Consider the following 13,502-nt stretch of genomic DNA (forward strand, 5'->3'; position numbering starts at 1 on the left):
GTGTTTTCCTGGCAGTCAAGTCTGGTCTAGTTGAGAGAGTGAGAGGGCGGGATGGGCCAGAGGAGGTTCATTTTAGTGCAAGGGTGCATTCCTTTACTATTATCCAACTCATTAAATGAGTTAATCTGTGAGGTGCGTGATCAGGGCTGGCTCACAGCTGCTGCTTGTTAGTGTTACTAACAGAGGCTGGGACAGGGGATCCTGGGCCCATTCCTAGTCCAGCGAGGCGGCAGACTCTTCTATTTTTCCTGTTCACCAGATTCCCTTGGTAATGTAGAAATGTGGCAGGGTCTGCCTTCCCTTGTCGGTCCAGACCAAACTTTGTTTCCCTAAATTACTTACTTACCTACAAATTTGGTTTCTTTTTTTTCTTCAGACCATACTTGAATCTTTTAAATCCCAATGTGACTGAAATTTCAGCCAGAGTGGAAGTCAAGGGTTTTGCTGCCCCAGTTGCAACAGGCAGACAGCAAAAGCTGTTATGAGCAGTTCCCTGCTCTCTGCTGTGAGGACAGTTGCAGTCAGTGGGAAAGGTCCTGCCCCAGAGCCTGCACTGCTCTCTGACTGGGTGGTGGACAATGCAGGGGTGTGGCTTGCTGCCTTCCCAAGCTGAGTTTCCATGGGATGTGCAAGGCTGTTTATTCCATCCCCGAGGAGGCTGTGTTGTCCCCCTTGATGCCTTTTGCATCTCTGGAACTCTGGGTCCGGGATAGCATACAATCACTCACTGTATACTTACGAGGGATAGAAAAGGGACAAGTTTTCCCCTGACCTATTTGTAACTTTGCCCAGGATACAGATTGTGTTGAAATTGAATTATCACTTCCCCTAGCCTTATGTGGGTTGAAAGAGACAAGTTCCCTAATCCATGCACATCAAAAGTAGCAAGCAGCGAGCAGGAAGCGTCCACACAGAACCAAGGGGCCAGGCAGAGCGCAGTAGGCATTACCACTTTGGTGGGTCGTCACTGGTCATGCCCAACTGTTTCTGGAGAAGGAAAAGCCATTTTGCAACACAGGACACGTGAGGCTCAGAGTGTCCTTGCTCTGGTATCTAGCTAAGAGTTGGCAGAAATGGCCCTTCCCATGCAGGGCTGTCTAGGTTCTTTGCCATTGCACAGAAGGGGGCTCCTTTAGACAAAAGAGCTCCTGCCCTCCCTTCCCTACCCCATCTAGACAGGAGTGGATAGCAAGGCTTACCAGCAGTAGGGCTGGTCTTTGTGTGTCTTTTGGTCAGAGTATGAATGTGGCCTGTTTGGGGCTGAACCGAGTGTGCCCCTCTTCCAACAGGTCCTCAGATGTCAGGCATCACTAAAAGCTCGGTGTGTCTGAGGTTACCTCCATGCTCTGGGTCAGCACTGAGTCTAAGAAAACCGCATGATCTGTTGTGGCTGGCCAGGTGGGGTCATGAGGTTCCTTTGCTGGGACATCTTCAAGGACAACCCTTTCACTCCCTGGTAGGGGGCCAAGCTTTCTCAGCAAAGGCAAACCAGCTCATTTCTATTCTTGAAAAACAAATTATACATCTTAGTCCTGTTCATTTGGTAACCCCAAGTGGGAAAGATCTCTGTTGGAAGGCTGGGCAAACCTCCACACATTCCCATGATGAGAGACACTAGTTACCCTCTCAGGGGTGGTAGAGGACAGTGCTGCTGAAGACCAAGGGTCTGGGAACTCCTGTCATGGAAGGCCAAGGTTTGTCCTTAGAGTCATGTGATCCCAGGCTGACTCTGACTCCATGCTTAAATTATATGACCACAGGCAAGGTCAGAATCTCTCTGGGTCTCCCTTTCTTCACTTAAAAAATGAGATGGGTTGGGGGATGTTTGGCTTAACTCACTTCTGTTGTCCATTTTCAGATCTTACCTATTTAAAATGTCTAAAGCACACCTCAAATATTGAGGTCCAATAACAATAAATTGCATCTTATGATCTTGGTTTTTCTTTGTGGTCATTATCTCTTAAATATGCTCCCTCAGGTATGAAAATACAGTGATCCAGCTCTATTTTTGAGTGTACCATTTTCTCAGACTACCAGGAGATTATATTCTGAGAAACTCTTCAATTATATAACTCCTGTTCCTGCTTAAATTCTCTATGTTGGTTTCCATTTATAATTTATATTTTATTATGAAAAATTTGAAACATATGCAAAAGAATTATATAATGCAATCCCATGGACCCAACAACCAACTTTAATAATTATCCATATTTGTCAATCTGATTTCATCCCCTCCTCCCCCTGCCCCATACATTTTTGGCAAGAGGGAGGGAGCACTTGAGTATTTTTTTTTTTTAAGATTTTATTTATTTATTTATTCATGAGAGACAGAGAGAGAGAGGCAGAGGGAGAAGCAGGCTCCCAAGGAGCAGGGAGCCTGATGCGGGACTTGATCCCAGGACCCCGGGATCATGACCTGAGCCGAAGGCAGACGCTTAACCATCTGAGCCACCCAGGTGCCCGCACTTGAGTATTTTTAAGCAGATCTCAGACTTAATATCATTTTACTGTTTAAATACTTTAGTTTGTGTATAAAACCAAGAAGACTCTTCCCTTTTGCCAAATATAACTACAGTGTCATTATTGTACCCACTACAATTAACAGTGAAACAGGGGTTTAGTGAATTTTTAGTGAATTCAGGGTGGAAAGAGAAAGGAAGAATGAAGGAATGAGCTCTGGCCTGGGTTTACCTGCTTTCCTCCAGAGAAAGTGGTAGAATTCATTGAGAAGGCTCTTAGTATGTATATATTTATGTATGTATGTATGTATGTATGTATGTATGTATTTTTTTATTCATGAGAGACAGAGAGAGAGAGGCAGAGGGAGAAGCAGGCTCTCTGTGGAGCAGGTAGCCCGATGCAGGGTAGGGAGCCCGATGTGGGACTCGATCCCAGAACCTTGGGATCATGACCTGAGCTGAAGGCAGACTCTTAACTAACTGAGCCACCCAGGTACCTAAGAAGGGTCTTAGCATTTAAACTGGCACTTGCCCCAGCCCTTACAAGACTTTCAGGGAGTGTCTTGGTGGCTCAGTCCGTTAAACGTCCCACTCTTGGTTTTGGCTCAGGTCATGGTCTCAGGGTTCTGAGATTGAGCCCCGGTCAGCTCTGCACTCAGTGAGAGTCTGCTTGAGATTTTCCCCCTCCCTTTCCCTCTGTTCCTTCCCCTGCTCATGTACAAGCACTTTCTCTCAAATAAATAAATAAGTAAGTAAGTAAGTAAATAAATAAATAAAATCTTAAAAAGAAAAAACTTTCAGCAAACAAATATGGGAAAGGCCTTTCCAGACGAAGGGCTATAACTAGTATTTACCGAGCATCTACTGTGTACATCCCCATATATATCATCTCCTTTAACTTTCACACTGAAGCTGAGAAGGTTCTGGGAGGAGCTTCCAAAATATAACCTTCCTATTGGTCAACGTTACAATATCATACCATTACCCTGACTCCAGGCTAAATCAATGGCAGGTTCCTATTTAGCATCAATGTACAAGACTATTTGACCCTGCCTTAATCTTATCTGATGTTTAACTGCTCTAGAAATAATAACCAGCTCATTTTTTTAGATTCTCTGGATTATTTCCAGAGAGAGAGAGGCAGAGGGAGAAGCAGGCTCATTTAATATAATTAAATGAGGATAATACTATCTTAGGCAGTGAGAGTGTGAAAATGCTTTCCTATTTCCAACCCAGCTAAGGATTTCCATTCAGTCTTCTCCCCTCTCTAATCCTGTTCCCCCAAATGGATAGAATGCAAATCATAGGGCTTACAAATCACTCTTAGGATTAGAGGACATTGGTAGGTTTGTGCTTGAAAGATTTGAATTTTTGCGTTGGAAGCCTGTAACTTTTTGTTCAGTATGGAGTATCTTTAATTAGCAAAATAGAGAAGTGTCTCCTTAAACATGCTTGGCAGTGGGAAGAGGCCCTTGAAGTATTCTGGAAGGAGACGAAAGGTAATTAAGGAGGGAGGCAAAAAGGAAGGAATGAGGGAGGGAAGGAAACAAAAAGCCAAGAACATTCATAAATGTCAGATAGATTTTATGACCCAGCTTGGGATGAACTCTGGTGACCTAGATTGTTTGTGTGTAAGACCTAAAGGAGTAGGCAGGTCCCTGAGTACCTGCCTTGGTAATGAGACCATCCCAGCAGCTATATTGTGAAGCTGCTGAAGCTTAAGCTTCAGGGCCCCTTCCTTGTGTTGACCCTCCTAAAGCCTTGGGAGAGGCTCTAGAAATGTGTTCCTGTGCTCCTGGGTATAAGCTTCACACCACACAAAACCCAGATCCATTCCTGCATCTCGGGAATAGAGTTCTCAAGAGAATAATGTGCCTATAACCATATGTAGATAAGTCCCAGATTTCCCTAGTAGTGAAACTTCCCTCCCCCCCCCACTTCCTTTTAAATTCTCTTTGTGATTTACACAAATTTAACCTAATTTGTATTTCATTTGTGCAGATAAAATTATGCAGCAGGAAATCAGGCCCTTGGTGGCAGTGGACATAATTGAACAACTTCACAGACAGTTTGCCATTCTCTCAGGTAAGGGGCAAATTAATTTGTATTTTAGATTTTGTTGCAGGGGATCTTGTTGGGAAGGGCCCTGCCTCTTGAACCTGGATGAACAGTGTACCCAAGTCTTAGACATCCCTTCAGCTTCTCCCAGAGTTACAATGAATAGCTGGAGGAGGGTCAGATCTCATAGATGTCATTCCTATTGCTGTTGGGTGCAATTTGATCTTCCTTAAGGGAGTACATTTCTTTGAGGTTGTAAAGAACAGAGCTAAAAAGATTTTGAGGAAGGGAAAGGAAATAACTACTGATATCAGCTGCCACCGTGATGTTCTTCCTACATTCTTGTTGGAGGTTTTTCCTAAGATCTAACCTTAAGAGAGTTTGGTTTTAAGGGTTCATGAGCATTGGTGAGGTTATTTGTTCTCTTCAAGATTTGTCTTTTATTCTTAGCTCTTATGGACCTAATTTTAATGCATTGATTTCCATTGAGCATTTGGGAATAGAGAGAGGCTAGTGTTCATAAAAATCTAGAAATTTTCTGAGCCTATGCACAATCCTGAGAAATTGTCATTACCAGAATACTCTTCTTTCTTATTCACTTAGCGAATGTTGACATGACTTTGATTACTGAAACTGGAGATACGTACCAAACCCTAAATTACAGTTAGACCTGTCTTAGAAGCATGGTGTGAAATTGTCCTTAGCACACATCACAGAGGAATAAGGTGGCAAGTTACTCTCCTCATCTTTTACACCTGAAAAAAGCAACAAAGCTACCTTAGTTCCATCACAGAGAATATGAAGTTGGTATGAATTTAACCCTACAACATGGGATATTAAAAGAGACACATTTCTGGGAGGCGGAGCAAGATGGCGGAGGAGTAGGAGACCTGGATTTCGTCTGGTCTCAGGAATTCAGCTGGAGAGGGATCAAACCATTCTGAACACCTATGAACTCAACAGGAGATCAAAGAAAAGAATAGGAACAAGTCTCTGAACAGAAAAGCGACCACTTTCTGGAAGGTAGGATATGCGGAGAAGTGAATCCAAGGTGCTATTTGGGAGGATAGACGGCGGGGGAGGGGGGCCTCCGTCAGCCGCTTCTGGCAAGTGATAGAGTCGTGGAGCACAAAATTGGAACTTTTAAGAAGTCGGCACTGCTGAGGGACGTCACTCCAGTGGCTAAGCAGCAGGTGGAACCCTCGCAGGACAGTGTGGTCTCAGGACCCTCGGGGTCACAGAAAGACCTGGATGACCTAGCAGAGCTCCCAGGTATTGGGGCGGGGAAGCCGGCTGCAGAGACGGCTGCAGAGATGGAGTCGAGGCATGGGCTCTCAGCTCGGGGTTGCCATAAACCGTGATCCACGGCCCAGTTGGGCCACTGCTCCTCCAGCAGGGACCCAACAAGCGGCAGATCCGGGGAGACTCCCCTTCCTCCACTGGGGGGGAGTGGCGCGGGAGGGCACCTCAGGGATCTGCTGGGTTTGGAGACTCCACATGGGGTCGTGTGCCAGAGAGGAGCGCTCAGTCACAGGCCGGATGAGCATGGAGTGCGGCCAGAGATGGGGAGACGGGAGTGACTGACTGCTTTTCTCTGGGGGCATACTGAGGAGTGGGGCCCCGAGTTCTCAGCTCCTCCGGGGCAGAGATTGGGAGGCCGCCATTTTTTTTTCCCCTGCCATTTTCATTCTCATCCTCCAAAGCTGTAGGGAAACTTTGCAGGGACCAAAAGCTCCGGAGACAAACCCGAGCAGATTACTTAGCCCAGACTGACAAGGGCGGGGCAATTCCACCTCCTGCAAAGACTTTTGGGAACCACGGCAACAGGCCCCTCCCCCAGAAGATCAGCAAGAACAGCCAGACAAGACCAAGTTTACCGATCAATGATAACGGCAGAACTCCAGAGCTAGGGGAATACTGCACATAGAATTGATGGCTTTTTTACTATGATTCTTTAGTCTTTCAAAGTTAATTTTTTTAACTGTTTTTTTTGAAAATTTTCTTTTTCCCTTTTTCAACCAACATCTTGTCAATCCCTTTTTTAAAAAACATTTTTATTTTTCATTTTGAGAGTCATATTCTATCCCTTCGTAGTAGTTCCCCTTATTTTTGGCATATATATATAAGTTGTTCTCTCTTTAAAATTTTAAGATACAGTTTCTTCTAACAGATCAAAATATACCCTGAATCTCTAGTGTATGGCTTTGTTCTAGTCTCCTGCCTGACCACATTCTCTCCCATTTTTTCTTTTTTTTCTTTTATAAATTGTCTTCTTTCTTTTTTCAAACAACTTATTTTATCAATTCCTTTTATAAAATTTTTTATAATTTTCATCTTTACAGTCATATTCCATCCCTTCATCATATCAACCCTTATTTTTGTACATATGTAAGTTTTTCTTTCTTTAAAATTTTGGGAGGCACTTTTCTTCTAACAGACAAAAATACACCCAAAATCTAGTGTGTGGCACTGATGTGTGCACCAGCCTGATCATATTTGATCATATTCTGTTTTTTTTTTGTTTTGTTCTGTTTTTATCTTTTTCTTTTTCTTCTTTTTTCTTTCTTTCCCTTTCTTTTCCCCGTTTCAGGTCTTTTCTGATTTGTTTAGAGTATATTTTCTGGGGATGTTGTTACCCTGTTAGCATTTTGTTCTCTCATTCATCTATTCTCCTCTGGACAAAATGACAAGATGGAAAAAATCACCTCAACAAAAAGAACAATAGGTAGTACTGACTGCCAGGGACCTACTCAATATGGACATTAGTTTGATGTCGGACCTAGAGTTCAGAATGATGATTTTAAAGATACTAGCTGGGCTTGAAAAAAGCATGGAAGTTACTAGAGAAACCCTTTTTGGAGAAATAAAAGAACTAAAATCTAACCCCAAGTCGAAATCAAAAAGCCTATTAATGAGGTACAATAAAAAATGGGGGCGCTACCTGCTAGGATAAATGAGGCAGAAGAGAGAATCAGTGATATAGAAGACCAAATGATGGAAAATTAAGAAGCTGAGAAAAAAGGAGATAAAAAACTACTGGATCACGAGGGCAGAATTCGAGAGATAAGCGATACCATAAGATGAAACAACATTAGAATAATTGGGATCCCAGAAGAAGAAGAAAGAGAGAGAGGGGCAGAAGGTATATTGGAGCAAATTATAGCAGAGAACTTCCCTAATGTGGGGAAGGAAACAGGCATCAAAATCCAGGAGGCACAGAGAACCCCTCTCAAAATCAATAATAATAGGTCAACACCCCAACATCTAATAGTAAAACTTAGAGTCTCAGAGACAAAGAGAAAATCCTGAAAGCAGCTCGGGAGAAGAGATATGTAACCTACAATGGTAGAAACATTAGATTGGCAACAGACCTATCCACAGAGACCTGGCAGGCCGGAAAGGACAGGCATGATATATTCAGAGCACTAAACGAGAAAAATATGCAGCCAAGAATACTATATACAGTGAAGCTGTTATTGAAAATAGAAGGAGAGATAAAAAGCTTCCAGGACAAACAAAAACTAAAGGAATTGGCAAACATGAAACCAGCCCTACAAGAAATATTGAAAGGGGTCCTCTAAGCAAAGAGAGAGCCTAAAAGCAACATAGACCAGAAAGGAACACAGACAATATACAGTAACAGTCACCTTATAGGCAATACAATGGCACTAAATTTATATCTTTCAATAGTTACCCTGAATGTAAATGGGCTAAATGCCCCAATCAAAAGCACAGGCTATCAGATTGAATAAAAAAACAAGACCCATCGATATGTTGTCTGCAAGAGACTCATTTTAGACCCAAAGACACCCCCACATTGAAAGTGAAGGGATGGAAAACCATTTACCATGCTAATGGACACCAAAAGAAAGCTGGGGTGGCAATCCTTATATCAGACAAATTAGATTTTAAACCAAAGACTGTAATAAGAGATGAGGAAGGACACTATATCCTGCTTAAAGGGTCTATCCAACAAGAAGATCTAACCATTGTAAATATCTATGCCCCTAACATGGGAGCAGCCAATTATATAAGGCAATTATAACAAAAGGAAGGAAACACATCAACAGCAATACAATAATAGTGGGGGACTTTAACACCCCCCTGACTGAAATGGACAGATCATCTAAGCAAAAGATCAACAAGGAAATAAAGACTTTAAATGACACACTGGACCAGATGGACTTCACAGATATATTCAGAACATTCCATCCCAAAGCAACAGAATACACATTCTTCTCTAGTGCCCATGGAACATTCTCCAGAATAGATCACATCCTAGGTCACAAATCAGGTCTCAACCGGTACCCAAAGATTGGAATTATTCCCTGCATATTTTCAGACCACAATGCTTTGAAACTAGAACTCAGTCACAGGAGGAAAGTCAGAAAGAACTCAAATACATGGAGGCTAAAGAGCATCCTACTAAAGAATGAATGGGTCAACCAGGAAATTAAAGAAGAATTTAAAAAATTCATGGAAACCAATGAAAATGAAAACACAACTGTTCAAAATCTTTGGGATGCAGCAAAGGCAGTCCTAAGAGGAAAGTATATAGCAATACAAGCCTTTCTCAAGAAACAAGAAAGGTCTCAAATATACAACCTAACCCTACACCTAAAGGAGCTAGAGAAAAAACAGCAAATAAAGCCTAAACCCAGCAGGAGAAGAGAAATCATAAAGATCAGAGCAGAAATCAATAAACTAGAAACCAAAAGAAGAGTAGAACAGATCAACGAAACTAGAAGCTGGTTCTTTGAAAGAATTAACAAGATTGATAAACCCCTGGCCAGACTTATCAAAAAGAAAAGAGAAAGGACCCAAATCAACAAACTCATGAATGAAAGAGGAGAGATCACAACCAACACCAAAGAAATACAAACAATTTTAAGAACATTTTATGAGCAACTAAATGCCAGCCAATTAGATAACCTGGAAGAAATGGGTGCATTCCTAGAGATGTATCAACTACCAAAACTGAACCAGAAAGAAATAGAAAACCTGAACAGACCTATAACCACTAAGGAAATTGAAGCAGTCATCAAAAATCTCCCAACAAACAAAAGCCCAGGGCCAGATGGCTTCCCAGGGGAATTCTACCAAACATTTAAAGAAGAATGAATACCTATTCTCCTGAAACTGTTCCAAAAAATACAAATGGAAGGAAAACTTCCAAACTTGTTTTATTAACTTGATCCCCAAACCAGACAAAGACCCCATCACAAAGGAGAATTACAGACCAATATCCTTGATGAACATGGATGCAAAAATTCTCACCAAAATACTAGCCAATAGGCTCCAACAGTACATTAAAAGGATTATTCACCATGACCAAGCGGGATTTATCCCTGGGCTGCAAGGTTGGTTCAACATCTGCAAATCAATCAACGTGATACAATACATTAACAAAAGAAAGAGCAAGAATCATATGATCCTCTCAATAGATGCAGAAAAAGCATTTGACAAAGTACAGCATCCTTTCTTGATCAAAACTCTTCAGAGTGTAGGGATAGAGAGTACATACCTCAATATCATAAAAGCCATGTATGAGAAACCTATAGTGAATATCATTCTCAATGGGGTAAAACTGAGAGCGTTCCCCCTAAGGTCGGGAACACGGCAGAGATGTCCACTATCACCACTGCTATTCAACATAGTATTAGAAGTCCTAGTCACAGCAATCAGACAACAAAAAGAAATCAAAGGCATCCGAATTGGCAAAGAGGAAGTCAAACTCTCACTCTTTGCAGATGATATGATACTTTATGTGGAGAACCCAAAAGACTCCACCGCAAAACTGCTAGAACCCATACAGGAATTCATAAAGTGGCAGGATATAAAATCAATGCACAGAAATCCGTGGCATTCCTATACACCAACAACAAGACAGAAGAGAGACAAATCAAGGAGTCGATCCCATTTACAATTGCACCCAAAACCATAAGATACCTAGGAATAAATCTAACCAAAGAGGCAAAGGATCTATACTCAGAAAACTATAAAATACTCATGAAAGAAATTGAGGAAGACACAAAGAAATGGAAAAATGTTCCATGCTCCTGGATTGGAAGAACAAACATTGTGAAGATGTCAATCCTACCTAGAGCAACCTACACATTCAATGCAATCCCCATCAAAATACCATCCACTTTTTTCAAAGAAATGGAACAAATAATCCTAAAATTTGTATGGAACCAGAAAAGACCCCGAATAGCCAGAGGAATGTTGAAAAAGAAAAGCAAAGCTGGCAGCATCACAATTCCGGACTTCCAGCTCTATTACAAAGCTGTCATCATCACGACAGAATGGTACTGGCACAGAAACAGACACATAGATCAATGGAACCGAATAGAGAGCCCAGAAATGGACCCTCAACTCTATGGTCAACTCATCTTTGACAAAGCAGGAAAGAATGTCCAAAGGAAAAAAGACCATCTCTTCAACAAATGGTGTTGGGAAAATTGGACAGCCACATGCAGAAGAATGAAACTGGACCATTTCCTTACACCACACACAAAAATAGACTCCAAATGGTTGAAAGAGTTAAATGTGAGACAGGAGTCCATCAAAATCCTAAAGGAGAACACAGGCAGCAACCTCTTGGGCCTCAGCCACAGCAACTTCTTCCTAGAAACATCGCCAAAGGCAAGGGAAGCCAGGGCAAAAATGAACTATTGGGACTTCATCAAGATAAAAAGCTTTTGCATAGCACAAGAAACAGTCAACAAAACCGAAAGACATCCAACAGAATGGGAGAAGATATTTGCAAATGACATATCAGATGAAGGTCTAGTATCCAAAATGTATAAAGAACTTTTTAAACTCAACACCCAAAGAACAAATGATCCAATCAAGAAATGGGCAGAAGACATGAACAGACATTTTTCCAAAGAAGACATCCAAATGGCCAACAGACACATGAAAAAGTGCTCAACATCGCTCGGCATCAGGGAAATCCAAATCAAAACCTCAATGAGATACCACCTCACACCCGTCAGAATGGCTAAAATTAACAAGTCAGGAAACGATAGATGTTGGCGGGGATGCGGAGAAAGGGGAACCCTCCTACACTGTTGGTGGGAATGCAAGCTGGTGCAGGCACTCTGGAAAACAGTATGGAGGTTCCTCAAAAAGTTGAAAATAGAGCTACCCTACGATCCAGCAGTTGCACTACTGGGTATTTACCCCAAAGATACAAATGTAGGGATCTGAAGGGGTACGTGCATCCCGATGTTTATAGCAGCAATGTCCACAATGGCCAAAATGTGGAAAGAGCCAAGATGTCCATCGACAGATGAATGGATAAAGAAGAAATGGTATATATATATACACAATGGAATATTATGCAGCCATCAAAAGGAATGAGATCTTGCCATTTACAACGACGTGGATGGACCTGGAGGATGTTATGCTGAGCCACATAAGTCAATCAGAGAATGATATGTATCATATGACCTCACTGATATGAGGAATTCTTAATCTCAGGAAACAAACTGAGGGTTGCTGGAGTTGCGGGGGGTGGGAGGGTTGGGGTGACTGGGTGATAGATATTGGGGAGGTTATGTGCTATGGTGAGTGCTGTGAATTGTGCAAGACTGTTGAATCACAGATCTGTACCTCTGAAACAAATAATGCAATATATGTTAAGAAAAAAAAAGGAAGAAGATAGCAGGTGGGGAAGAATGAAGGGGAGGAAATTGGAGGGGGAGACGAACCTTGAGAGACGATGGACTCTGAAAAACAAACTGAGGGTTCTAGAGGGGAGGGGGGTGGGAAGATGGGTTGGCCTGGTGATGGGTACTAAGGAGGGCACGTTCTGCATGTAGCAATGGGTGTTATACACAAACAATGAAACATGGAACACTACATCAAAAACTAATGATGTGATGTATGGTGATTAACTTAACAATAAAAATTTTTTAAAAAAGACACATTTCTTTCTCTAAATCATATTTAATCTGCTCCCAAGACCTTATCTTCCTGAGTTTGAAGGAAATACAATCTCTGTTATTGGAATACCTCTCCCCATAGCAGAGTTGTACCCTAGGTGGGGACATCTTATACAATCCAGACATTCTGGGGAATTCTCTGGTCTTTCTTCCACATTGGTCACTGCTCATATAGTCACTGAAGGCTCTATAAGTACAAAGTCCTCATTTTTAAAAATTTCTGCCTGTATTGTTTGGAACAGAAACTGTAACAATAGGAGCTCAGTTCAAAGTTATCCGAATCCTCTTGGTCTGTCCTGTGAGGACTGCTCCTCACATCCCCGGCCTAGGCACCACAGTCTTGGCCCTGGGGTACCTAACCAGCTTCCTGAAGGTGCAGTCTCACAGCTTCTCACAGGGAGACTGGAATTCTGCAAAACAAGAAACAGGATGGGGACTGCCCTTTGTGTTTCCCAACTGCTTCCGGGGCCTTATACCACAGAAGGCTGCAAGGCTCATGTGCATCAGGGTCTGGAATGGATGATGGGTGAGGTGGAGTGGATTTCTGTACCCTTACACCAAAACTTGAATGCCCTAGCACAGGATTCTGGCATATATAACGGCTCATCTGGGGAAGGAGTCCAGTGACTAATTTATGCATTAAGTGATCCAAAGTTACCTCTTTTGAGTATTACCGAGGTGCTTGTCTCTATTCTTATTTCTCAGAGGCAATAAATAAATGGGTATCAGACAGCCCTAGATATGGATTTAGGTTCTGCTGTTGGCCAGCTGCATCTCCTTGGGCAACTTAGTTCTCTAAGCCTCACTTTCCTCATTTGGGTAATGAATGGGTGGGATCATCATAATTTTAAGGATCAAAGACATAGTATATGAAAAATGCTTAGCATTGCAACTACCAACTAAATGACTTTTTTTTCTGATATATTTTAATCTCATCAAAATGCTTATTTTAGGATTATAGTACAAAAAATAGTTTTTGGCATGATATAGTTTGTATAAGGAATCAAAGCCAAGCCATGCTCACAGTTGAAATTAT

General features: G+C 42.0%; 1 protein-coding gene and 1 long non-coding RNA gene across 3 annotated transcripts in view; one reads left to right on the top strand and one right to left on the bottom strand.

Annotated features, from left to right (window-relative positions):
- The window catches only part of MCF2L2 (MCF.2 cell line derived transforming sequence-like 2), a 254,266-nt gene that overhangs the window by 22,427 nt on the left and 218,337 nt on the right, over positions 1 to 13,502 (top strand). For both annotated transcript variants that reach the window (XM_088025244.1, XM_028100844.2), the window contains exon 2: positions 4,461 to 4,544. In XM_088025244.1, the coding sequence (XP_087881370.1) occupies positions 4,461 to 4,544 (84 nt within the window). The remainder of the gene's footprint in view (positions 1 to 4,460; positions 4,545 to 13,502) is intronic.
- Positions 1 to 13,502, bottom strand: part of LOC148165025 (uncharacterized) — a 29,490-nt gene that overhangs the window by 8,541 nt on the left and 7,447 nt on the right. The gene's annotated exons all lie outside the window — the stretch shown is intronic.

The sequence above is a fragment of the Eumetopias jubatus genome, unplaced genomic scaffold, assembly GCF_037043125.1.
Source record: "Eumetopias jubatus isolate StellerSeaLion01/CBP00866 unplaced genomic scaffold, mEumJub1_p1.0 scaffold_1, whole genome shotgun sequence".
Classification (NCBI taxonomy): domain Eukaryota; kingdom Metazoa; phylum Chordata; class Mammalia; order Carnivora; family Otariidae; genus Eumetopias; species Eumetopias jubatus.